Consider the following 25,132-nt stretch of genomic DNA (forward strand, 5'->3'; position numbering starts at 1 on the left):
CTGCCTTCAAGTCTTTCACAGGACTCCTAGGGAAAGCCACTGTCACTGCAGATAAACTTATAGTTGAAATATTAAAACCTACACCAAAATAACAGGAAAAAGGAATGGTACATTTGTTAATAATAACATGTCAATAGTGGCTCATTAATTGTAACAAATGTGCCACATTAATGCAAGATGTTAATAATGGGAGAAACTGTAGAGGAGGAGGCAATATAGGAACTCTCGTACAATCTGCTCAATTTTTCTCTAGATCTAAAATTGTTCTAAAATATATTGTCTATGAATTTAAAAAAGAATAAAAAAGGACAGTAATTACTATGCATAGACACTTGATGAAATAACTATTAAATGATATGCATCAGCAAAAAGAACACTCAAAAGGGTTAGCAAATAAATCAGCTTAATATGTTAGTAAATTGAAGGATGTATCAACTACTTAAAAACAATAAAACTGGTTTTGGAGGATTTAAAAACAGGCAAAAATATACATGCTGTTGTATGGTATGTGAATTATGTCTCAATAAAACTGTTACCAAAAAAACCCAAAACTGTACATGGTTGATAGCCCCGTAGCTCTATTTCCAAGTATAAATTCCGCCATATATGCACAGAAAGGCTAGAGTAAGAACATTACTGTGGCATTACCTGTAATCTCAAAAACAAAGCAATAACCTAAGTGCCCATCCAGAGTGGAATATTGTTCATGCAAATATATATGCCGTAAAGCATAAAACATGGACAAGATGAACAACAGCTCCGTGAACACGGAATTCCAGAGAGGAAGACATCTGCTCAGAAGACTAAAAGGCATTTCAAAGTTTAACATGTCCAAAATGGAACTCTAAATCCTTACCTCCCAAGGCAAAACTAGTACTCACTCCTGGTATTCCCCATCTCAGAAAATGGTGCCGTCATTCACCTAGGTAAAGGACAGCGCCCAAACTGCCTAGAAGTCATCCCTGCCTTCTCTTTTTTTTTTTGCAGTACGCGGGCCTCTCACTGTTGTGGCCTCTCCTGTTGCGGAGCACAGGTTCCGGACGCGCAGGCTCAGCGGCCATGGCTCACGGGCCCAGCCGCTCCGCAGCAATGTGGGATCTTCCTGGACCGAGGCACAAACCTGTGTCCCCTGCATCAACAGGCGGACTCTCAACCACTGCGCCACCAGGGAAGCCCCCCTGCCTTCTTTTCATCTCTCATTCCTTTTACCCAATCCATCAGTAAGTCCAGTGCATCCCTTGAATCCAACTGCTTCCTAGCACTAACCCAATGTGAGGCCTCATAGGCTCTGGAGTTGAGGCTACACAGCCTTCTAACCGGGTTTTCTACTTCTGTACCAGAGACAAGATCTACAATCAAGAGAGCTCTTTCTCAAACATAAATAAGATCATGACTTCACCCTGTCCCAAACCCTTTACAGTCCTTCCAAGAGCTTCTCATCACACTTGGAACAAAGCCAGAGTCCTTATCATAGCCCAGCGAGTCCTCTAACCATGTCACCGGCCCTTGCTGGCTCTCCTACCCTCTCTCGCTCCACTGCACTCCCACTTGTCACCGTGTTCCCAGGACCCACCGGTCCCCCCACCATTGGGCCTGGGCACCGGCCGGTTCCTCAGCCTCAAAGACTCTACTGTGGCTGTAGGTCAAACGTCTCACCAGAGAAGGCTTCCTCTGTCTAAGAGAGTGCCCACCCTCTACTGCTCTCACCCCCCTCACCCCCCACCCTCCTCTCTTTGTCTTCATCCTTTATCCCTTTGTCGACTGTCTCTCCCTGGATGGAATGTGGGCTCCTTGAGGCAAGGCCCTTCCCTGGCTTGTTCCTCACTTTATCCTCAACATGTTACAGAACAGCTCCTTGGCCTAGAGAAGGCACTCAGAAATTACTTGTAAAATTAATCAATTATTCAGTGATGTTTTTGTAGACTTCAGCTTTACCTCTAATAGTTCCTCTTTAAAAAGACGAGGCGGGCTTCCCTGGTGGCACAGTGGTTGAGAGTCCGCCTGCCGATGCAAGGGACGTGGGTTCGTGCCCCTGTCTGGGAAGATTCCACATGCCCGGGAAGATCCCACATGCCGCAGAGCAGCTGGGCCCGTGAGCCATGGCCGCTGAGCCTGCGCGTCCGGAGCCTGTGCTCCACAACGGGAGAGGCCACAACAGTGAGAGGCCCGCGTACCGCAAAAAATAAATAAATAAATAAATAAATAAAATAATAAAAAAGTAAAAAGACAGGAGGCAAACTGAGGCGCCAATTATGTGTGCCATAGGCTGAATGAGACAGCTATGTGGTCCTGCACCCCTTCTAGAATGGGGCCGGGCTGGGGGTCGAGGCAGGGGGAACCAGAGCAGCCCCCACAGAGCTGGAGAGCAGGAGGGCCGTTGGGCTTCCCGTTTCTCTCGCTGCGAGGCTGGGGGCGAGTCCCTTACCATCTCCAGACCTGAGCTCCACCTACAACATGTCAGGTTTGCTCCAGTCGGGTGGCAAAAGGAGCAGCTGCTGCTCCCTGCCCGGAGCCTTAAAGGGCATGGAGGGGCTGGGGTGCCGACCGGGCAGGGGAGGTGGCCGACCTTGAGATGACCTCAAATCCCCCACAGGCAGGCCGCCCCTACAGTTCACATCTCACCTTCCACAGTTCAACCAAAAGCTCCCTCAGGCTCCTTCCGGTCCCAAAGTTCTAGAACTCATCGTTTCAAACTGTCCTGAATCCATCTCTCTCCCCACAGCTGAAGGAAAATCAAAAAACACCCGAAAACAACTTGGTTTTGACCTGTGCAATTCACAAAGCATCACACCACGGGTCATCTCATGCCAGCCGGCCAGTGAGTCTATAAAGTACCCAGGGGGTAGGAGTATGACCCCAGCTCACAGCTGAGGAGCTGAGCTTGGGAGGGTAGAGGGGCATCTAAGAGAAGGGGGTCTTTTCTCTTTGAAAAGCAAGTGAGTGAAATCCTTAGTAAGCCAGCACTTGTGCTCTGGGGCCTCTTTTTCCCAGAGGGCTGTAGTTGGTCCTTCTCAAATGTGACAATGACGACAATGGGCCGACAAAACCATGCAGGGCCCACAGTCCCTGCCAGGGTGCATTCCGACGTTTAGGCACACAGGCTGAGTGTCCAGGCCTGCTCCTCCCCCGCCCAGTCTAACCAGCCCGAGATGGCTTCTCCAGTCTCAGCTCGCACTGGCCTCCTCCACACCACACGGCCTCTCCCTTGCCCTGCCTGGAACGCTCTTCCCACCCAGACAAGCCTGGCCCTCATTACAGGCTCTTATAAAGCCCCACCTGCCTCTCCTTAAGAGCACTCTTTATACCTGGAGCTTCCTATGTACATGTTTATGTCTTTCTCCCCTGCTAGACTATAAACTCCATGAGGACAGGGCTAATCTGACTGTGCTCACCATTATAGCACCACGTGCCCAGCCAGGGATGGCATGTGTGAGGCTGTGAGGTCTGGAAATGCTGAGGGCCTTCTGTGACCGTGAGGGAGCTGCTGGAAGATGTCGCCCTGTGGTCCCTGGAGGGGCTCCCTCAATGCAAGGGGCAGATCTGAGAGCCAGAGGTCAAGAAGCCACGTCCTTGGTGACAGTGTTTGCCATAAACCTGCCCCTCCTCTGGATATCTTACACATCCTAAGAGCTAACCATTTATCTTTATCAGCCAAGCCTGTTAGAGGTGAGTTTTCCAACATTTATAAGAGAAAGAATCCCAACAGATGGACCTCTCTAACAAAATTGTAAGCTCCCAGCCCCATTCCGTACACTTCCCTCCTGTTCCACCTAAGTGCTGGGCATCAAATAAGTACTTAATAATTTGTTTTCACCTACCTGGCTTAGGCCACTCATTTATTCATTCAACACATACTTGCTAAGTGCCTACTATGTGGCTTCCTAGGACGGGGGAGAGAAAAGAGGACAAGCCAGATGGGGTCCCTTGCTTTTATGCAACTTAACATTCTAGTGAGAGAAGTGGACAAACAAGCAAATCAACAACATAATTTTGGACAGTGGTAAGACCTACGCAGACAATGAAACAGGGAGATGAAATAAAGGAGGAGGGAGAAGGGAAAGATTTATCTAGGTGGTTATGGAAGACCTCCGCGTTGAAAATGACAAGGAGTCAGCCAAGTGAAGATGACACGGAAGAATATTCCAGACAACAGGGGAAGCAAGAGCAAAGGCTCTGAGACAGAACAAACTTGATGTGTTTGAGGAGCAGAACAAAAGGCAGAGCGGCTTAAGAATCTGTCCATCACCCTCCCTGGGGGGAGAACAGGACAAGATGAGGGACAAGATGAAGAGGACAGGGACCCGATTATTTAAGAATTCTTCTTCCAAGGATAGTCAGATGCCTGCAGGGACAGAGTCATCATGCCTTCAATCTCCCCATCCTTCAGGCCTGACTTACTTGGACACACTGCATATGTCAGCCGAGAGAGGAAAGAGTGTGGGACTTGGCCCCAGGACCAGTTTGCCCCCCAGCAAGCCCCTCAACCATTCTAGTCTCCAGTTCCATCACCCATCCATCCATCCATCCATCACTCAGCCAAGGGCCTGGACTTGGGGATCAGAAAAGACTCTTTCGGCTTCAATGTTCTCTAATTATTTTTCTTTGCATTGTCTTTTAAGAAAGAAACCAATCAATAGAAAACACGAACCCATCCACAAAAGAGAACTCTCACTGAAGAATTACATTTTCAAAGCATACATCAGAAGGGCAACAAGGCAAAGTCTGTAATGCTCAAACACAAAATCTCTGGGTCTGACCCCAACAGCTGCTTTGCTCACATCGCAGAATTCTAGAGTGGTAAAATGCAGCCACGGATGCTTTCTTGCATAAGGTGCATGGAGGCACGCCCCTGCCCCCCACCAAAAGCAGGTACCACAGCCCCAAAGTCTCCTAGTGCCGCCATGAGGAACCCCCCCCCACCGCCATAGTTCCCTCCTGACACACAGTGGTGGCCTTGCCTCCATCGCTGGCCCCCTGCCCAGGGCAGCAGCAGTAGATCATTGCTGGCAAAAAAGTACAAGTCTCGCACCACGCTGGCCTCCGTTTGTGAAGAGGGCACCTGGGGGGGCCTCTGCACTCTGCTAACAACACCCTTCAGCCAGTGCTGAGAATGGGCAGTTCTTTGTCATTTAGGGCAAAGTCACCTCCTCAGAGATGCCCTCCTGACGTCCCTGTGCAGTGGGGTTTCCCTCTCCCCTCTATTTGCCGTCGTATTGGTTTATCTTCTTCAGATTACTTACTGCCATCGAAACCACTTACTTGTTTGCACTCATTATGCCTCCTCCACTAGACTGTAAGCCTCCTGAGTTCAGATCCTCATCTGTGTTACCCATGCCGTGTCCTCAGGACCTCGCTCAGTGTCCAGCCCACAAAAGGTTGACTTGGTAGAACTTTGTTGATAAACAGAAGGAAGAAGTCCTCCTAAGAGCCTTGAAAAAGCATCAAAGACCACAAGGCAGGTCAGAACCATAAAGCTCCCAAGGAAACCAGCTCGTTGTAGCCCATCAACTTTCAGCCAAGACAGCACATCTGGGGTGGCTGTGAGGAGAGCCGTCAGGATATCATACACCTCCCCCACAGGGCCGTGATGGCACAAAATGCTTAATGAACGATGCGCGGTTAGAAGCACCGGCCTGGCCCATACACTCTGCTTTGCCGGAGAGGAACAGAAGGGTCTAGCAAAGGAAAGTAACTTTAATGGGACATTCAGAGACTCAAACTCAGGTGTCTGACACGGGCAAAGAATTTCTCAAGCCCCCAGTGCTGGTCCTCTAGGAGTCTGAACACCTCAGTCAATAGAAGCTGGAAGCTGGTAGGGAGGGAGTCTGCTGAAGCCAGCATCCCACACTTGGCACGTGGAGATTCATGAGGAGGGACAGGTGGGATGGTGCCAGGTCCACATCAAGCAGAAAAGCAGAGTTACTGGGGTTGGGGGAGGGATATGTGTATGAGAGGGGCACAGGGGTGAAGGCGGACTGAGAGAGGGAAGGTTCCAGAATGGGCAGGCCAGGGAAGCACGGCTCTGCTGTCATTCCCTGTTACAAAAGGCAACTCAGAGGAAAGGAAAAACAACAGTAGGTCTTTTTTTTTTTTTTTTTTTTTTTTTACAATTACCAAATATAAAACCCCGAGTGTAAATTTTTCTATTTCAGCGTTTCTAAACACCATTTAACTTAGTGAGTGTTTTACATCTAGGGTAAATATTTGCCAGTCACTTCTGGCCCACGTCAGAGTGCTTATCTAAAAAGCTGTTTGGTTCTGCTCCTAATAGGAAAATTCTGCATTCCACCCAGCATACCCACGTGGTGGCATGTGACCCATGAGCACTCTCCTTCCCCCAGTCTCCCAGGTGCACCGAGGACACCAGCAGCCGCTGGATCTGCGTAAGAGCACTTTCTGGAAGGTCTATCTGTGTGCGCTGCCGTTTCTCTTAATTAAGGGCAAGGGCGTGGAGGAACAAGTCCAGGACTGACCCTACGCTTAGGGTACTACCACATCAGCTCGGCCAGGCTATGGCACACGCAGGCCTGCGGCTCGCGCACACCACGTGGAGTGGCAGCTCGGTTTTACGGGCCGAACCAGGCATGTCAAGGGGGCAACTACAAATGCACTAAGAGGTCTGCAGAAAGCAGCCACCAACGCTGAGGGAAGTCTAGAAGGATGAGCACAGGGCCCGCCCAGCCCACCCTCGGTGCAGTGCAATGTCTTGAGGCTGATGAGTGAGTTGTTTCTTTAGTAAGAACTTCCTTCATTTTTACTTAAACACAATGTCACATAATTCAGATCCAATTCTCACAGTGACGCTGTAGATATCATCCATGCTGGACAAATCAAGAAACGGAGACTTAAAGCAGTTAAATAACTCACCAAAGTCATGAAACGATGAAGTCGGGATGCAAACCCAGGGCTGACTCCAAACACTTCAGCACGACTCCCCCCCCAGACTATAAAAATACCTCCCTAAAGTTCTAAACAGGCCTCTTTCTGGTTCCCCACGCTTAAGAGAGAAGGTGAGTTCAACATGAAGCATGTTTGAGTTACAGCCAGGATAACTCAAACACTTGGGGGGCACTACCCAGCAGGCAGCTGGATGGACATATGCTCAAAGAGGGTTCCTCAAACTGAGAGTCCAGAGACTCCAAGGGAAATACTGGTCAGAGCAAGGGACCCGGCAGGAAACCCAGAGGAGCGGCATCGGCACACAGGTGGAATCAGAGACCCTGTGAGCGCCTGTGCACTAGGCGCAGTCAGTCCAGCCCAGGCAGGTACTTGACAAACTAAACCAGAGTCAAGGGCACGGAAGCGTCTGGGAAAATTTCTGACCAAGTCCAGGGTATTCTTCCTAAGCCTCCCTAAAATTCGAAAGGTGCCATTGTTTCATTCAAATACAAAACGAGCTTAGACCAGAGGTACCTGAGAACCCATCTTGCATTTGGTTGCTTTTGTTCTTGACCTAGCAATCAAAAAGGCAACAAGCAGAAGAGCATGCAAGGACCTAGGCCTTAGGAGCTGGACAAACCTGGCTTGAACTCGACATCTTCCAAAAACTAGCTGTGTGGCCTTAGGCATGTCACTCAACTTCTCTGAGTTTGGGTTTCCTCTTATATAAGATGTAAATAATGCCCCAATGCCACTCTGGACCAACACTCAGGATTAAATGAAATAATCTGTGAAGGCATCTGGTATCCTACTGCTGGGCAGCCAGCAGGCATTTCGCAAGTAATGTTTCCCACAATTGCTGTCTGGCAGTCATAGCCAGCTTTGACTCTGACCTCAGAGCTGGGAACTTGAGTTCCTGCGGACCTTCACAGCTAAACCTGCAAGCCTGAAGAGGCTTTCCATGGACATCTCAATCCTTGCTGGCAATGCCTATTTTCCTAAGGAGGAATCTTGTCACACACAAAAAAGGTATTTCAAAAAGCCAGATCCTCGGAAAAGGTACACATGGCCAACCAGCCAGCATTCAAGAAGCAGTTGCCACTAAAGCCAAAAGGAGGTCATTTCCAGGCAATGCCCTTCTAAAAGAGGATTCTAGAGGGATCTCAAACCCAGACAAAGGGGACTGAAATGAATGGGTAGTGCTCAAGGATTCTGACCCTCACCTGACCCCATGCACGATATAGTAGCAGTAAGTTCACTTTCTCTGCCCAGTGACATAGCCCCCAACAGCTGTGGAATGTCAAAAACAAGGCTGCTTGGGTCTAAAGTTACCCCTCCTCCACCATGAGAGGAAAGAAAACACACTTCTGAGTCTCTCCTTCTTTGTGTTTTGCTTATGAGGAACAAATGTCGACAAGATATAGGATACACTGCTCTGTTTGCCACCAAAATGCACAGAACATAATTTTATATGAAGCTACACCCGCTTAATTGTGATGCATTAAGTATTATGTTCATTGTTTCTGAAAGTGGGTAGAAATGAATAATTTATTTCAGACAAAGGAAACTCTTGAATATGAAATGCCTCATCTTTTAAAATTACAATTTGGAAGACAAGAATGAAAAAATACCCATAGCCAGTGAACCTTATACTGCTAATAGAAAACAATGCTTCGACTGTTTCTACTTTGTTTGCAAACATTACGTTTTTTTAAACATTCTTGAGAATGACCAGGAAAAAGACACACTAGGTTTTCACCATGCTAGCAGCCGCTCAACACGGGGCTAGCGTATCTAATGTTAATTTTCTGTGCTGGGTTTCCTCTCCTTTCCTGCCCGCCGACGACTGCCTTGGCTCACCTGGAGTCCACTCCCCAAAGCCCTGCACCCCAGTCTCGGCCACCTCCTTCCAGAGCTTTCTTTTCTTTCCTGCATCCCCGTTCCCTTTGTTGCTCCTCTTCCCGCTCCCTCCTTGGCACTCCCTGTGCTCTGTGCCCTCTTTCTGGTTTCATCATCCCCCCAACAACTAGCACAGTGCCAGGCGCAGAGTAGGTTCTCAGAGAATGTGACTACTCTTATTTTTAGAGAAGATAATTGATGTTTTGGACTGAACTGAATTGGTGATCATCATTTCCAGTACGGCTATTGGTGTCTTTTTATTCTTTCAGAGCAGAAAAAAATCTACATCCACTCGATCTACTATTGCTGTTTCATGCTAATTCATTGGGAGAGGAGGGAGAAGGGAGTTAGGGTGCACATCAAAGGAAGCGACTGGCAGTCACTCGCCTACCATTTCCCAAGCACTTTCCAGTGTTCTTCCTAAGTGTCACCACCAATAACCTTATGAATTGGATACTATTATTATCCCCATTTACAGGCAGAGTCTCTATTAACCCAGGGTCCCACAGCTAGTAAGTGCTAGAATGTGGAACTCAAACCTGGGTGTGTTTAACCCCAAAACTCTACTCTTTACCGCTGCTATTCTGCATTTCATAATTTCCTAGGATCACTGGGACCTCATGCCCTGTCCCTCCCCAGCCCCACCCCAATCTCTGGAATGAATACAGATAGTCTGCCTGGTGGCTCTTGAGGATACAGCTGCCCAGCTCTGGGTGTGTTCTTCCAGGAAATCGGCAGTAGCATCACCTCTCCCCTTTCCCACCCCAACGGTATCATTAAAACAACGTCATAAACACACCCTGGGCTCAAAGAAGGACAGAGAGGGTTTGCTCACTTCTTCGGAGCTGCTCTGTGAGCTGCGGTAATTACTGGCCGCGGGCCCAAAGGCCCTCCCACCTCATCCCTCTCTCACCCGGCTTGCCCTGGGGTTAGCGGGCATCTCTTTCAATTAAGACAACTCCCTGCATTTAGAATCTTTGCGTTTTTATTCAGACAGTCTCTTGTGTAATGTTCTGAAGCAAGTCGAGAATGTAGTGCAGAAAACTGCCAAGTGAGACCCAGGACTAGGGAGCCAGAAGAATAAAATAGTACATAGAAAAGAAACAAGCCATACATCGAGTCCTCCCAACAGGTGGACCACAGACAGGTAGGTCAGGGCCATCTCCCCCAGCCAGGAGGACAGCTCTGGCCTGGAGATCCAAACGCCCATGCCTGACCACTGTCCCCAAATCAGAAAGCAGAAGCCCATCCTGATTTCAGGCTAGAGGGCAGCCCTGGGGTCGGGATTGGGGCTTTGCAGAAGGCAGATGGGGAGCCATTCCTCTGGGGGGTCCAAGACTGTCCACATTCCCACTGACCTCCAGGCTGCCTCCTTTCACCAGCTAGGTCACTCAGTGTCTAAGGGGCCCCACTGAACAATTTTCAATGGCACCCTTTCTCCTGTTACAAGCCAAAATGCCCCTGAGCATGAAGACTTTTCATGACCTGGCTCCAGACCACCCTGCTTCCCGCACTCACTCCTGCTGGCACCTCTCTGCTCTGCTGTCCCCTGCTCTCCATGTGCCTCAGTCCCTTCCCAGGACCACCCTGTGAGGCCCAGGTGGCCTCACTGACTGCTGCTCCTCTGCCGGCCTTGGGCACCTAAATGGGGAGCTGTGTGCACTGGGTGCCTTGTGCATCTTTTCCCCCCAAGGAGAAGGTCTCTGAGAGAGAAGCCATCAGGAGCTAAGGCAAACAGGTACCTTCTGAGATGAGGAGTTACTAACCCTAACAGCAGACCTATGTCCTTCTCTAGTCTGGAAGCATCCAGACCCCTGTGTATGCTTTTATGACACAAAACTATATAAAATTGAGCCATATGAAATGTGTGCTATTCTACCACACTGACCTACAAAAATGGCAATTTCATATGATTCGACCTAAAAATCCCAACAGTGCTGAGTTCCATTAGCCATCATCCTTCCCTGGTTCTGCTGAGACAAAGGCCAAGCCCCTGAGCGTGGCAAACCTGCCTCTCTGCCCAACTCTTCTCCCACCACTGCTCATACCGAGGGCCCCTGCCATAGAAAGCAGCTTATTACAGCACCCTGGACACTCAGTGCCTTTGCCCATGCTGTTGCCGCTGCCTAGAATGCCCTCCCCAACCACCCCTCCTTATCAAACTCCTACCTACTCCTCAAAGCCCAGTTCAGAGTCCCCTTCAGCAAGCCCTCTCTGACCCATAACTCCATCTAGTCAGTTATTCCCTTCTTAGGGCTACATCTGAGCCTTGTAGGGAGTTTTGCTCATTCACCTACCACTTTGCAACATAACTTATTTGTTTTATACCTAGCCCTAAAACAAAAAAGAGAATTCTTAACAGGCAATGGCAGGGTCCTATTTACCTCTGAATCACCTAAGGCCTCTCACAGTAAGTTCTCAATAAACATGTGATGAACGAATTTGGCAGAAATGCCATTCCATCACACCAAAATACTGAAAATTAAGAGAGATCACAGAAACTGACCAATTCTTCTCTTCATTATATTATACTTATTTTATACATAATATATAATATATATTACATATGTATACATCATACACATACACACACATATATATAGCTCAGTACAAAGTGTCTAAGACCTCTTCATGCAGTTTGTGCTCTTGACTTTCAGGCAGTATCTCTCTGGTTATATGTATGCAAATGGACGCTGCAGCACGGGTTCTGGAGCCAGACTTCCTGGGTGAGAACGTGGTTCTGCCCATTCCTAGGCGTGTGCCCTCAGGCCAGTTCCTTACTTGGGTCTCAGTTTCTTATCTACCAAGTGGGGCTAAGAACACCTTCTACTAAACAAGGTTGACACAAGTTATTGCATGTAAAACACCTAGTTCATTGCCTCTCACCGCTGTTGTCATTACAATTTTTATTTCTCTTAAGGTCTCATGGGGAGGGTAACCATTTTCAACTGGGACTATGTTTAGAGTTCCAGCCTGTTCACTCCTTCTCCCATTCAAATGCCACTTGCCATTCTCAAGCATACAAGAATATAATGGTTCCATCAAGGACTCTCCAGAATTCTCCAGTCTCCCGGTATCTTCTTATAAAGAGTTTATTTGAAACTCATACTAACAGGGATCAATGAAACATTTCATAAACATGGGCTTTAAGAACGCTGCTGGCCTATTCCTACAAAGAATGCAATCAATACTTATTTTCATACATAATTAACTGTACACAAAACAATCATGTACAAAAGGCAAGAGAAATAACAGTTGGCACGGTGTTTCTTAGACCATTAGGAAGGACGTAAAGGAAAGTAGTACCAGCGTGACAGAAGACAAATGAATAACATATTAGGTCACCTTAAACTATGTATTCCTTTCTTTACCACTGTGTACTGCTATTTATATGACAACATGACAAAAAAAAAATGGCCCTAGGCATTCTGTTCTACTTTAGAAACCTTCCATCTCACACTGAAATGAAAAAAGATACAATCCAGAAATTTCTTCTCTGGTTAATATTTCTGCAGTTCCGCAGGAATGGTTTTAATAGCGTGCATGTTCTGGATTTTGCTTGTCAATTAAGAACCGATCGGAATGCAAGGCTAAATATTAAAATAATAGATACTGGCTTATATTTCAACTTGAAAGGTTTTTTGTCAAACAGTGTTTTAAGGTGGAAGACAGAGGAAGGGAAACTGGGAATTAAGGAGGTAGAGTAGGATCTAGACAGTTCCTCCTTAATAAAGGATCACGTTGGTACTTAAAATTTCATCACATAACAGTAGAAAGAGCACAGGCTTTGGAGATGCAGAAATAAGATGCGAAACTTAACTCTTCCACTTACTGGCTGTGTGGCACTGAGAAAATTAATCAACCTCTCTGATCTCAGGTTTCCCTCTCAAAAATCAGAGATCATTATACCTACCTTTTAGCGTGGTTGGGGACCAAAAGGAAATAATGGCCTTGAACAGGCAGCCCAGCCCGTGCAGGGCACTCAGGGGCTCCCCAAGGAACTCCTCTCCCCACACTTACCTCCTCTTTAAAGAGACTGCAGGTCTGGAGATAACACAGCTCTAGGACTACAGGCAGAGTCCCAGAGACAACTGTGGTTTGACCAAAAATAGGCATTTGACCAAGTGATTAAAAGTCTGTCATATGCTAATGCTTGGACACAGCGGACTGAGGGCTAATTTAGTAGGAGTAAATTGCAATTGATTTTCGAAGAAATTGCTTGTTCTCTTGCCTTTCCTCAGCTGTGTCACACTCTCTCACCCATAGCTGCCTTTGTCACAGCCAGAACCAACTGAAACACGTGTCAAGGAAGATCTTTTTGAGGCAAAATGTTTAATAATACAGACATCCACACTCACACACACTATAAATATACACACACATGAACAGGCAGATATATACATATATATCTGTGCATGTGTATATACATGTTCATATAGATGTTCTAGAGGGCTCAAATTTAGAAACAATTCTGTACCGTGACCGTACCCTTCTGTGTGTTTTACAAATCCCTTTGTGGTTAGAGAGCTATCCTGAGTCATTTTTATTTTTACAACAGCCTACTATTTGAAGAAAGATCAGAAAAGAGCATACCCCTAAAATCTCCTCTCCATGCTTTCCCCAGCCCAATCTGTGCAAATCCCTGGCTATGAAAAGAAAATGGTTAAAAGATCAAAGAAGATAAAAAATCATAAGAATAAAGGTTAACAGTGGCTGCTTTCACCCCTAATTTCTGATATGGTGATAGACCCTCTTAGAACATTAATTAGAATGGGAAGAGAGATGAAAGAAATGCCCAGGGGACATAATAAATTAGCCCCTTATGCAAATTACCCATTCGTTCTCATCACTGACCCAGCTAGTTGAGTCTCTAAATTACGGGAAGCGGTTAGCTTCTTTAACAAAAAAATTCCAGACAAAAGATTAATTTTTTTTTTAACCTGGAGGCTGAGAGGGTGTAAAGAGACAAATAATTTCTCAGTTTTCCTTGCAGACAATTCTGAAGGGGCCAAAAAATATGAATATCAACATTCTGGCCACTGGCTTCTGTTACCAAACAGAGACCTATTTAATAACCCTTGTTCTGAAACAATTCCGAAACAATGGACAGCCACCCACTTAACTAAAGTCGAAGGCTGTGCTTCTCACCCTAACTGTGTGAACAAAGTCTGGTATCCTAAAAGGGGCCGAGGGGCAGGTGAAGGACAATTTTAAAGGAGGCAGGGAAATGCCAGGAGATGGAGAGTTTCAAAAAACCATTTAAAAACAAACACATACCTAATTTTACTTGTCATCACTGTCCTAGACAATTTATGTTTTACTGTCCTAGAAATTTATGGAACTCTCAGTTTTCTTATCAGTAAAATAAGGGGATTGGACTAGAATGACCTCCAAAAGTCCTACGGCACCTACAATCCAGGGATTTTATTTACCCCTTTGTTTTCACACAGTACTTCTGATAATTTAATTTGTTTAAATATAATCTTATGACATGCATTTTGGCTTCTGAACTCACTCCTGGCTTCCTTTTCGCTCTACAACTATCATTTTCCCCTTTTCCTTATTTTCTCCCCTTATTTCTTATTTTATCTTCTTCCAGGTATTCAAATGAGATGCTTTAAATACATTCTGGTTCAAAGTAAGGTACATATTGAATAAATCATACTTTATAAATGTTATTAATATGAAAAATATATATGGCAAGATGACGAGTTTCTCTAGCGTGAAGAAAAGGCTAGAAAGAAAAACTCTAAGTCACAGAATAATACAAGATTCAATATGCAGGCCCTTAGAGAAAGAAGGAAAATATGTTACCGGTCATCCTCATCCACTGCCCTCATTTTACAAAAGGAGGAGATGTCTCTAAGGAAGGGAAGACACTTGTCCAAGTCACCAGCTAGTTAGAGGTAAAGCTGGAAGCAGAACACAATCTCCTGACTCCCAGACCAGTGCTCTTTGGACCAAAGAATCCCGGTAACTTCTCTAGAGAATTCCCCACTGTATTCCAAAGAACAAAAATGGACATCCTTTGGAAAGAATAAGCTTTGACAGCAGAAAAATTAAGAGATGGCAGAAAGAAATACTTCAGAGGACTAAGGAAAAGGAATGAGGACAGACATATTGGCTATAAATAATTTTGCACCTTGTAACAATCTTCAGTTCATGCAATTACCTGTCACTCACTGATGTTTTATCTCCCCTCTTCTGGTAACGGGACCTACAGTAACTCTATGCAAAACATTTCACTGTCTCTAAGTTCACAGCCTGCACTGGAACATTCTGGCCTCTGCCAGAAGTATCTAGACAGTGGAATGACCTGACGCTTTACTCATGAAACTTCTTGAGGTTGACAGTTAATCTAAATAATAAAATTTGCCTTTAGGAAGTGGCCAGTGACACAAGAAGACACAGATTCCTCAGGTCATAAGGCAGGTAATAAGAAAGCGTGTGTAGACTGCAACTTCATTTTTGTAAAAAAGAAAAAATAAGATAAATATATATGTATACACACACACATATATATTCATATATATATATATATATATATATATATATATATATATGAAAAAAACCTGAAAAGGCTCGTATCAGATGTTTACAGTGGTTATCTTTGAGAGCAGAGACTATGAGTGGTTTAAATTTGCTTTCCTTTTCTATCTGTTTGTAATTTCTTACTGTTGTACAATAAAAATGGGTCGCTGAGGGGCTGGAGAGCAAGAGGATAAAAGCCAAAAGTAGTGGTGTGTGAAAGTGAAATGTAAGTGTACTTAGCAGAGCCTGTGGAGACGGAAGCCTCTCCCAGCTTTAAGGCATGCCCTTCTCAGGGAGCAGTAATTCTCCCTGCTATGAGGGGCATTGCAAAGAAGATTTATGGGGAGAGGTTAGAAGAATGGGAATCAGTCAAGCTGAGAAGGGTAGGCTGATCACAAGAATCTTTAAGCACAGGAAGAGCTCCCACCCCGGGTGATAGCCAGCTGCAGCAAACTCACCTCCGACCAAAGAGCTTAAGGAAGGATAGGGCCTCAGAGGAACAGGGGGATTCAGAGCAGGAAAAAGGAAGACCTTCCCCAAAGGGGATTTAAGACTCAAACTGGGTTATTAAGAGATAGGGCTTCCTCCAGGGCCCTTTATATATTGGATAGATTTCTTATTTCTTGTCCAAGCCAGTTTATGAGCAGGCTTCCTGAAGGCTTGGGGTTGCTATCCTTTTCAAGACATAGGATCCTTGTTCCCTGATCCGGGAATACGGTCTGCGGAAAAAGAGTCCCACTCTTGGAGTCAGGAGTGAGCCAACAACTAACACGGCCTTGGTACAGCATTAAAAATGACGGAGATTTGGGCTTCCCTGGTGGCACAGTGGTTGAGGGTCCGCCTGCCGATGCGGGGGACGTGGGTTCGTGCCCCGGTCCAGGAGGATCCCACATGCCGCGGAGCAGCTGGGCCCGTGAGCCGTGGCCGCTGAGCCTGCGCGTCCGGAGCCTGTGCTCCGCAACGGGAGAGGCCACAACAGTGAGAGGCCCGCGTACCGCAAAAAAAAAAAAAAAAAAAAAAAATGACTGAGATTTATTGAGGACCAATTATAGTTCAGGCACTAAGCAAGGCATTTTACATATAGCCTTTTTAATTCCCAAGAACCTGTAAGGGAGGCATTATCATCATCTCATCTTACATCCAATAAGTCTGAGGTACAATGAGATCAAATGACCTGCCCAAGACAAAGTAAGCGGCAGAGCTGGGGATGCACCCAGGTGAGTGGAATTCCAGAGCACATGTTCTTTCACCATCGCGTACAAAGATGAAGAGGCGTGAAGCTGCCCAGAGCACTGGTGGGACAGCAGCCGGTCAACCTGGGTTGTTTAGACATGGGGTCGCTGGGGTGAGATAGCAGGTCGATTAATAGAAGAATCTATGAAGGGAGACTGAAACCAGATCATTCCTGGAAGTCACCAAGGTGTTAAGGTAATACCTGGCAGTGGGTGGCCAGGTTGGACTGGGAGAGACTAGACACAAGGGTGGGGCCAGTAAGAAGGCCAATGCAAAGTTCAAGTAAAAGATAAGGTGGGTAGATTAAGGGAATGGAGAGAGAAGAGCAATCCAAAAGGCAGCAGGCAATTTCAGCAGGACTTAGTGATGGGTCCAGTGGAAGGAGTGAGGAGGGTAGAGGAGATGCTGGAGATGATTCCAAAGCTCGTGAGTTAGGCAGATAACGTCATTATATAAGACAGGAGACTCAGGAAGAGAGGATGCAAGGAGAAAAGGGGAGGGATGATGAGACCCTTTTTGGATGTGCTGAATTTGAAGTAACTGAGATACATCCAGATGGAATCATCCAGGATTCAGCTGGAAATGCTGGTTTAGAGCTCAGGAGAGGGTGGCGTAGGAGGGGAGGCTCTGGGTCATCGTTGTACATGGTAGCTGAGGTCCCAGAGATGGATGAGGTCTGTCCAGAGAGTATGCGCTAGAGAAAGAGGCTGACACTGATCTCCCCAAAGGCAGGGCCAAGTAAAGGTTCTGGAGGTGACCCTCCAGCAGTGTGGCCCTGGCCAAATTGCTTCCCCTCTTTGAACTTCAGTTCTGTAAAAGCAGAGGATGAGGCGATCTCTAAGTCCTTTCTCTGATATTCAACCACTCATTGTTAATGAGACGCCTGCTCAGAACCAGGAAAGATGCTCGGTGCTGAGCGAACACTCGCCACGACAAGCAAATCCCCGACTTTCCAGTGGGAAAGACAGACACAGAAATAAGTCCTCCTGATAATCTGTGATTAACAGCTATCATAAAGGCAAGAGTGAATTGCAGCATGAGAGAGTCCTGAGTGGAGGTGCCTGTCGGGGGAATGCCAAGCATGGCCCTCACAGATGAAACCTGATCTTGGTCTTGAAGAACTAAGAGAAACCTCCCAAACAAAGGCAAAGCCAAGTGTCAAGGCATGGGAAAGTGAACGCACATGAAATACCTGGGAATGGATTCCTCAGTGAGCTTGACTGGAGAGGTGATGTGGCTTAGAGAGGAAGGGCAGGGCCAAGCTAGCCTACAAAGGAATGTACCATATGCCAGAATAGATGAAAAAGAACTTACAGGAGTTCTCAAATATAGTGACAACACAATTAGAGAGATGAGTGGAAAGGAGAGGGCCACCATATACCCCTAGCAGCTGGTGTTTACAAGCCCTTCTCTCTTATCATGATTTGACAAGACAGCAGATGATCTTATACGGCTCTTCTTCAACATACAAAAATTTTAGGCAAGTTTTTGTTTAATAGTTACACATATATGATGGTACATTAAAACAGAAATGCTAAACATGGCTCCTTATTGATAGCAGCATTCAAAAAGGGGACAGACTCGGGCTTCCCTGGTGGTGCAGTGGTTGAGAGTCCGCCTGCCGATGCAGGGGACACGGGTTCATGCCCCAGTCTGGGAAGATCCCACATGCCGCGGAGTGGCTGGGCCTGTGAGCCATGGCCGTTGAGCCTGTGCGTCTGGAGCCTGTGCTCCGCAACGGGAGATGCCACAACAGTGAGAGGCCCGCGTACCGCAAAAAAAAAAAAAAAAGGTGGGGGGACAGGCTCAAAAGAGAGTTTAGGGGCATCTGATTCTGGGCAAGGCATTTCCCACTACTTGGGGACCAATCTCAAAATCCTAAGGCTTCCTGGGAAGGTCTAAGCCACTCCTGGGACTTGGTAGGGAAATGGTGGCAAAGCCAGAGACGTAGAACTTTGTCATTCACCAAATCAGATTTAGGATGTTCAAATCCCAGCATCAGGACCAATAAAGATGTTAAAAAAAAAAAAAATCCCAGCATCACTCTTTCCCCATGATCTCTCCACTTGACTCTTGTTTACAATACCATCAACTTTGATTACATTTTAGGAAGGTCTGGCATTTCTTTATTCTTCTCTACAAAATCTAACCTCCCAATCAATACTTTTAAACATTGGAGCCCTTTTTTTCATCTCTCGCTGCCATAGACGGCCTTACATCCTCCCTCTGATCCTCCATCTTCAGGCTTTTCTCTGCACCCATTGCACTTTCCAAATTTCTCACTGCTTTGCTCTCGCCCTCCAGAGAGTCCAAAAAGATTGCAAACAGGCTCATCTTCCTTTCAAATCACTATTTCTTGCTGCTTCTTGAACGTTTGTGAAGAAGAAAAGGTGAAGCAGAATGGAGGTTAAAGAGCAGAGTTGTGGCTGAGAGACACAGATGTGAAACACCACCTGATAGGTCTGAGCGCCACAGAGCTCTGCCCTTTTGGCTCCCAAGACACTTTCCTTGTTCTCTCCTCTCCTCCAACGTCCTCGTGCACTGGCTCACTTTTTCCGTTGTGTCCTCTAGCCCACTGCCTCGTGAGACCCCTAAAAACCACACCAGCATCCACTCACAGAAAAGGCACTTCCTAGAGCCCTTCAAAGTGCCTTAGAGGCCAAGGCTTCCGCTTCCGCTATTGCGTTTCCAGGAGAATAATCCCTCCAACCTCCCACTGCAATTCTCACCAGACTAGGCTGCTTTATTTCCCTTCTGTAGCTCAGGCCTCAGATGACAGTTTTTAGATTCTACCTTATTTTTGTTCTCTTCCTTGTTCCCGCCATGGATAATATCTCAATATGGCCTTTTAACTGGTGATCAAGTAAACAATGGCAAAGGTGGCCGTGGGTTTAAAGAGTCCAAAGAAAATGGAAACTCAAGAACGTCAAACATGTCTTGTTCGGTGAGAGGATTCAGCTCACACTTAGTGTATGTGGATAAACATCCTCTTCCCCTTGGGCAGAGAAATCCAAATATGGAAACTCTCATTACTACCCTATCTGTAAAAGGCAAAGGCCCTGTGGTCCTGGTTTCCTCAGAGAGACTCTCAAGACAGAGAGATTCTCATCAACAGCAACACTCATCATCCTGATCCTCCGTCCCTGTCCATCCGACAAATGCCAAACTGGATAATATGCATTACTCAATGACTTAAAACCTCTTAAGGCTCCATTTGGCTTTCCTATACCCACTTAAGGAACACAGTCACTGTCAGAGGTCAAAGCTCATTACAGCTGGAACCTAAATCCAACGCCCTTGAGATATAAAATGTAGCTCTAGACAAGACCTTCCTGGCTCTGAGTAATTCATTATGGCTTCTGGGACCTCGGTAGGCTGGGTCTCACAAACTGAGGGTCATATTTGCTATGAAAAGACGCCAGTTTGAGAGAGGGATCCAAAAAAATGAATAAGGGGGACTTGGTCCACGTGGAAGAATTTCTGACACTCACCAAAGAAATCTGGACAAGTCGGTGGTATCCGAGAATGACCAAGTCACTTTAAGTGGAGAATGAATGCAAGGATTGAAAAGAGCAAATGGAGGAGCACAGAGGAGGGCTGTTAGGACTGGAGATTTTTACTCCAATGGCCTCATTATACCAAGAAAAGAGACACCCAGAGAGGGGGAAATGAGTCTATTGCAGCCCTATAGCTCATAACAGTTTTGAAATTAAAACCCAAACGAACCTTCCCCCTTACCTACTTCCTCACTCTCACTGTCCCTGGGGAGGTTCGTATCCTTCCAGGCGTCAGTGCAAAGACTGAGGAGTAATGCTTCCTCAGTAATGCAGGCAGCCAGCAAGAGGCACTGCCCCTCACGGTGCTAGGAAGGCCAGGTTGGTTTCTGGCACCCCATCCTAGTTCCTACTGACCTGCTCCCATGAGAGCTCAGATGGTCGTATACTCTTGTCTGTGCATCCCTGCTTCACTGCCTTCAGCCACTGTCCTGGCTGGGCCAAAGGGACAGATGGCATTAATAGGGATTTGCGGTGGAAGTTATCAGCTTTATTCAGGATAATATATGAACACCTCTGATACTAAACTTGTCCCCTTATATTTTAACCTGAAACAGACCACACACACACACACACACACACACACACACACACACACGTCCTCTGAACCAAAAGCATAATATAGAGGAGTGCTTCTCAAGCTTCATGTGCATATGAAGCACCCAGCCCAGGGATCTTCTTAAAATGCAAATTCTCATTCAGTAGCTCTGGGGTGGAGCCTGAGATTCCACACTTCTAACAAACTCCCAGGTGATGTCAGCGCTGCTGGTCTGAGGACCACATTCTGAGCAGCAAGGGGCAGATGTTACAAAATCTTGCAAACAAATATAGGTTTAAGTTCTCGGTCCACCGATTAGGAGCTCTGTGATCTTGGGCTGGTTTCCTAAGTTCACCCTGCCTCAATCATCTCATCTCTAAAATGGAAATAACAATATCTAAGATGCACTTGATGATGACTACAGAAGTTAATGACGAAGAGATCTTAAACAGTACCTGGAACATAATAAGAGCTTAATAATGTCAATTGCTGGCTGCCTCTAAGATTCACGAGGGCAGATATGACATCTGTCGGGCTCACTGCCAAAATCCCAAAGGCGAGAATGTATGTAGAATGGATGTCCGTGAATGAATGAATGAATGAATGTGTGTATAATACAACCACACATAATTTCAGTATTTACATACTTCCTTGGTTCTATGTCTTTCTGCAGGAAAACATAAAACATTTAGAACACCAGAACACTCTCACCAGTACCAAACCACCATACCTCATAGAAACAAATTCAACATGAACCACCATGGTTAACCAAGAAACATACAATTTGTGATGGCTATATATACTTGAGAAAAAGTCTTAACTGTAAACAAAAAAAGTCAACATCAGTCTGGAATCTGTATGTCATTAAGGGAAATCACTGCCTTACTCATTATTTATGGGACTGTCTGAATGCAGATGTTAAGAAAAACTTAGTTCGAAAACGAAGGTCACTTCCAAACCACATGTAGATTTGCAAAGAGAGACAAAACAGACTATGGGAACTGAGACCACTTTTGAAAGGTCAGTAATACATTCTCCTGTATATGTACACACTTGCTCAGGAAAAATTAGAAACAACAAAAACAGAACTGTTAACAAATGGTTGAGCTTAATCTTTTAAATCAAAGGCAGACAAGTGAGTCCAACCAAAATTCTTCAACAATCTAAGATTATCTTCAGGCGTCTCGTAAAGTAAAGTGGCATCATTTAAATATATCCCATTTCCAGGGAGGCACTGTGTACTGTAGGCAGCAAGAAGGGAATACGATTGCCACCTACAGACAGAAGTGGCACTCCCTTTGCAAGAGTTGGCCAATCATATTTTAATGTGGAAAAAAAAATTCAACAAAGTCACCTCCTTCCAACCTCTCTCAAACCACCACACAACATTACTTCATTTAGAATTACTTTCAAGTCATACAATCATCTCTAGGCATTCTGCCTCTTCATTATCATCATCCTATTTCTAATTTCCCAGAAACACTGTGCCATTCAACTATCTACTTATACACTACTTGAGAGCCAAAGAGAATGTAAGCCAATGGATTTCAAGCAGGCGAAGGCATCAGAGTGGAAGTATAAATCTGCTTACCTGGTATGAATGGGACTACCCGGAATATATCAGACAATCTGCTGTTAACTGGTTCATATGGGGAATCTTCAAGCAGATCATTCCCTAAAAACAACAGAAAGATTGGGCTCAGATCTGGAAAATAGACATATTTCAGTCAGTTTTTGTTACTGAATCTGAATTCTAATTATGTTATAATTGTGTAACAAAAAGATGCTGAAACTTTCAAAGATTTCAAATGCATCTATTTGGCTCTGGTTATTTCTTTTCATTCCCTCTGCCTCTGTTGTCCTTGCTCTCCCCATAGTTCCATGAAAACATTGGAGAGCAACCCAGCCTGAACTTGCCAGAAAACTCTCCCACCCTTTGCAAAGGAATGAAATCAGAGAGGAAGGAACCCGTGACATCACAAGCCCAGCTTGCCTCCAGGAGCCAATAGAAGAAAGCTGGCAAGAAAGCTGGCCCAAAAGCTGGCCCTTTTTCTTACTCCCAAAAAATGGCATGCAGTCAGAAAGCAGGTACCCTGGCTATTAAACACTCAGTCTCTGAAACAGGTTTTCATTAATAGGTTCTGGAGGAAGTGGCAGCTGCGAGGTCAAATCTGTATATTACAAATTTTCAACCTGAGACTCAGTGGAGAATGAATGCACTGAATGTTTGAGTTAGATTTACAAACATGAGCCACCTCTGGCACACAAGGACCAAAAAATTGCCCTTGTAATGGATGGCTATGACAAGTAGACCTTTCCCTCTCTGAGCCACTTCTGCATTAACCAAGACTGAACTACACCAGCTGGTTTAAGACTCAGCTAATCTAAGATGACAAAAAAAAATTTTTCCCACATCTGCCTTTGATCAGGTTTGAGGGAGGTAAAGATAGAATAGATTCCACTGGACCTTTCATTCTCAATTCTTTATCTTATGTCAGTATAGATAGAAGGAAAGAAGAGAGGGGGAAACTCCAGGCAAGATGCAGTGCAAGCCTTTGGATTATTCTGTGAAACCAGGCCTTTAACGGATTCCTACTTCGATGTTCTGACCAAGTTTCAAAGAGGTCAGCGGGGTCCCTAGGATGTCCCTTCACCCGCTCACCGGTTTTCCAACAACCAGACCAGCAGCAAACACCAGCTGCCCACGTCCCTGGGGGCCAATGAAAGGTCCTCATTCTGCAGCTGGGGAGAAGTGAGTGGAGGATGAGGTCAGCCGGACCCCGGGCCTAGGGACCCGCCTGCCTTCAGGGGCTGGGGAGGGGGAAGAAGACGGTCGCGTACCCTGCAGGCTCTGGTACATGCTCCAGTAGATGCGCAGACAGTTCTTCTCCTTCTTCATACCCCGCTTGCAGCGGCAGTTGTAAAGCGACTTCTGTTTGAGGGCCTCCATGGCGCTGCGGCACTCGTCCTTGGCCTCCAGGCCCGATGTCAAGCTGAAGTTGGTCTCCTTGCCCGCCACGCACTGCCTGAGCGTGCGGTACTTGGTGCTGCAGCTCTGCTCCTTCAAGCACTGATCGCTGGCTTTCACGCAGTCCAGGCGGTCCCCGCCGCTGACCTCGGCCGACAGGAGCACGTCTTGTGGGGGAGGGGAGGGAGCGTGAGTGAGGCTGGGCTGGGTCGCGGTGCGCCAGCCGTGGGGGAGGACGCGCGCAGGAGCAGCCTTCTGCGGCTCCCGGCTCCCGGAGCGCGTCCGCCCCCCTACGCCTGGGAGTCCATCTTCCCGTCCGGGCACCTCCTGCCGCTAGTCTCCCCCTACCCAACCCCCAGGGCGCCCCGAGGCTTTGCGGGCTTTTCGCGGTTTGCCCGCGAGCCAACGCTGCCCACCGCGCGTGCAGGCCCTGCCGCCCCAGGACCGACCAGCCTCAGCGGCTGCTCGGCCTCCAGGGCCGCCCTCCCGCCGTCCCCGGCTCCAGCCACTCTCTCGGCCCGGCCCGACTGAAGCCCGGGGGCTTTCGGCAGGGGAGAACGGCGGCGGGCTGGGAGTTGCACGCGGAGAGGGCGAGCCCTGATACCCGGCCCGCCCGGCGGGGAGCACCGAGATGCTATTCCGGGAAAAGTTTTCCCTTCCAAGTTTGCTCTCCTATCCCGGTGCTCGCCCACACCCCACCTGCCCCCCCGCGCCTCCGCAAGCTCCCCGGGACTTGCAAGGGGCGTCGGGCTTGGGGCTGGAGGGCTCGGACGCTTTAATTTCCCGCCAGGCTAGGTCATTAAAAACGTAGGAAACAAAAACCTAGGAAGAAGCTGCGGGCAAGTGTCGCGCCGCCCCTGCCCCACCCCCCAGCCCGGGGTGCTGAGGATTCAGGATCCCCTTCCCCAAAACGAAACTTCGCCGACCCACACCCACCGCGCCCGCGCCGCAATTTTTTTTTCGGGGTGGGGGCTGGGGGGCTGCCTCTAGTACTCTCCAAGAAGACTCAGCGGATAAGAAAGCTAGCGGCGGCCTCGACTTACCCAGAAGCGGCAGTACGAAGTACAGGGTCGCCAAGAACATGGTGCCGGCGCGCAGCTGGTCCCCGCCCCCCCGAAAATCCAGAGCTGCCGTTGGGTCTCGCCGAGGGAGCTCAGCATGCAGCGATCCCCGGACGGCCGCGCTGCTCTGGCCGCCCAAAGTTCAGCTCCATCCAATGCGAGAGAAAACTCCCCGGTCCGTCCGCCGCTACCGCCGCCGGCAACTCAGCTCCGGGCGGGCTGCTGGCGAGAGGGCGGGAGGCGGTTCCGCTTTTAGGGGTTCAGGTCCGACCCAACCTGGAAGGGAGAGCGCGCTTTGAAACGAGAGCGGAGAGTGCTGGAGCCTCCCCCGCCCCTCGGCCCTCCCCTGCTCCCGCCTAGGGGGACTTTTTAGCGCCCGGGTGAGGTCCCACCCCCTGCCCGGGTCGGGGCGCGGGGAGGGGGTGCCGGGGGTGCATGTGCGTGTATTCCGGGGAGCCGCCTGCACGGG

At 47.3% G+C, this 25,132-nt stretch overlaps 1 protein-coding gene across 2 annotated transcripts in view; it reads right to left on the minus strand.

The window, feature by feature from the left end:
* Positions 1-24,700, minus strand: part of GFRA1 (GDNF family receptor alpha 1) — a gene marked incomplete at both ends in the record, with an annotated part of 219,227 nt that extends 194,527 nt beyond the window's left edge. The window contains 3 exons of one of the 2 annotated variants that reach the window (XM_082637757.1): positions 22,226-22,309; positions 23,476-23,769; positions 24,646-24,700. In XM_082637757.1, coding sequence (XP_082493883.1) covers positions 22,226-22,309; positions 23,476-23,769; positions 24,646-24,685 — 418 coding nt within the window. The remainder of the gene's footprint in view (positions 1-22,225; positions 22,310-23,475; positions 23,770-24,645) is intronic. The other variant, XM_082637758.1, reaches the window with a different exon arrangement.
* Between the last annotated feature and the right edge of the window lie 432 nt (positions 24,701-25,132).

This window comes from Mesoplodon mirus (assembly GCF_964341445.2).
Source record: "Mesoplodon mirus genome assembly, chromosome: 2".
Taxonomy (NCBI): Eukaryota; Metazoa; Chordata; class Mammalia; order Artiodactyla; family Ziphiidae; genus Mesoplodon; species Mesoplodon mirus.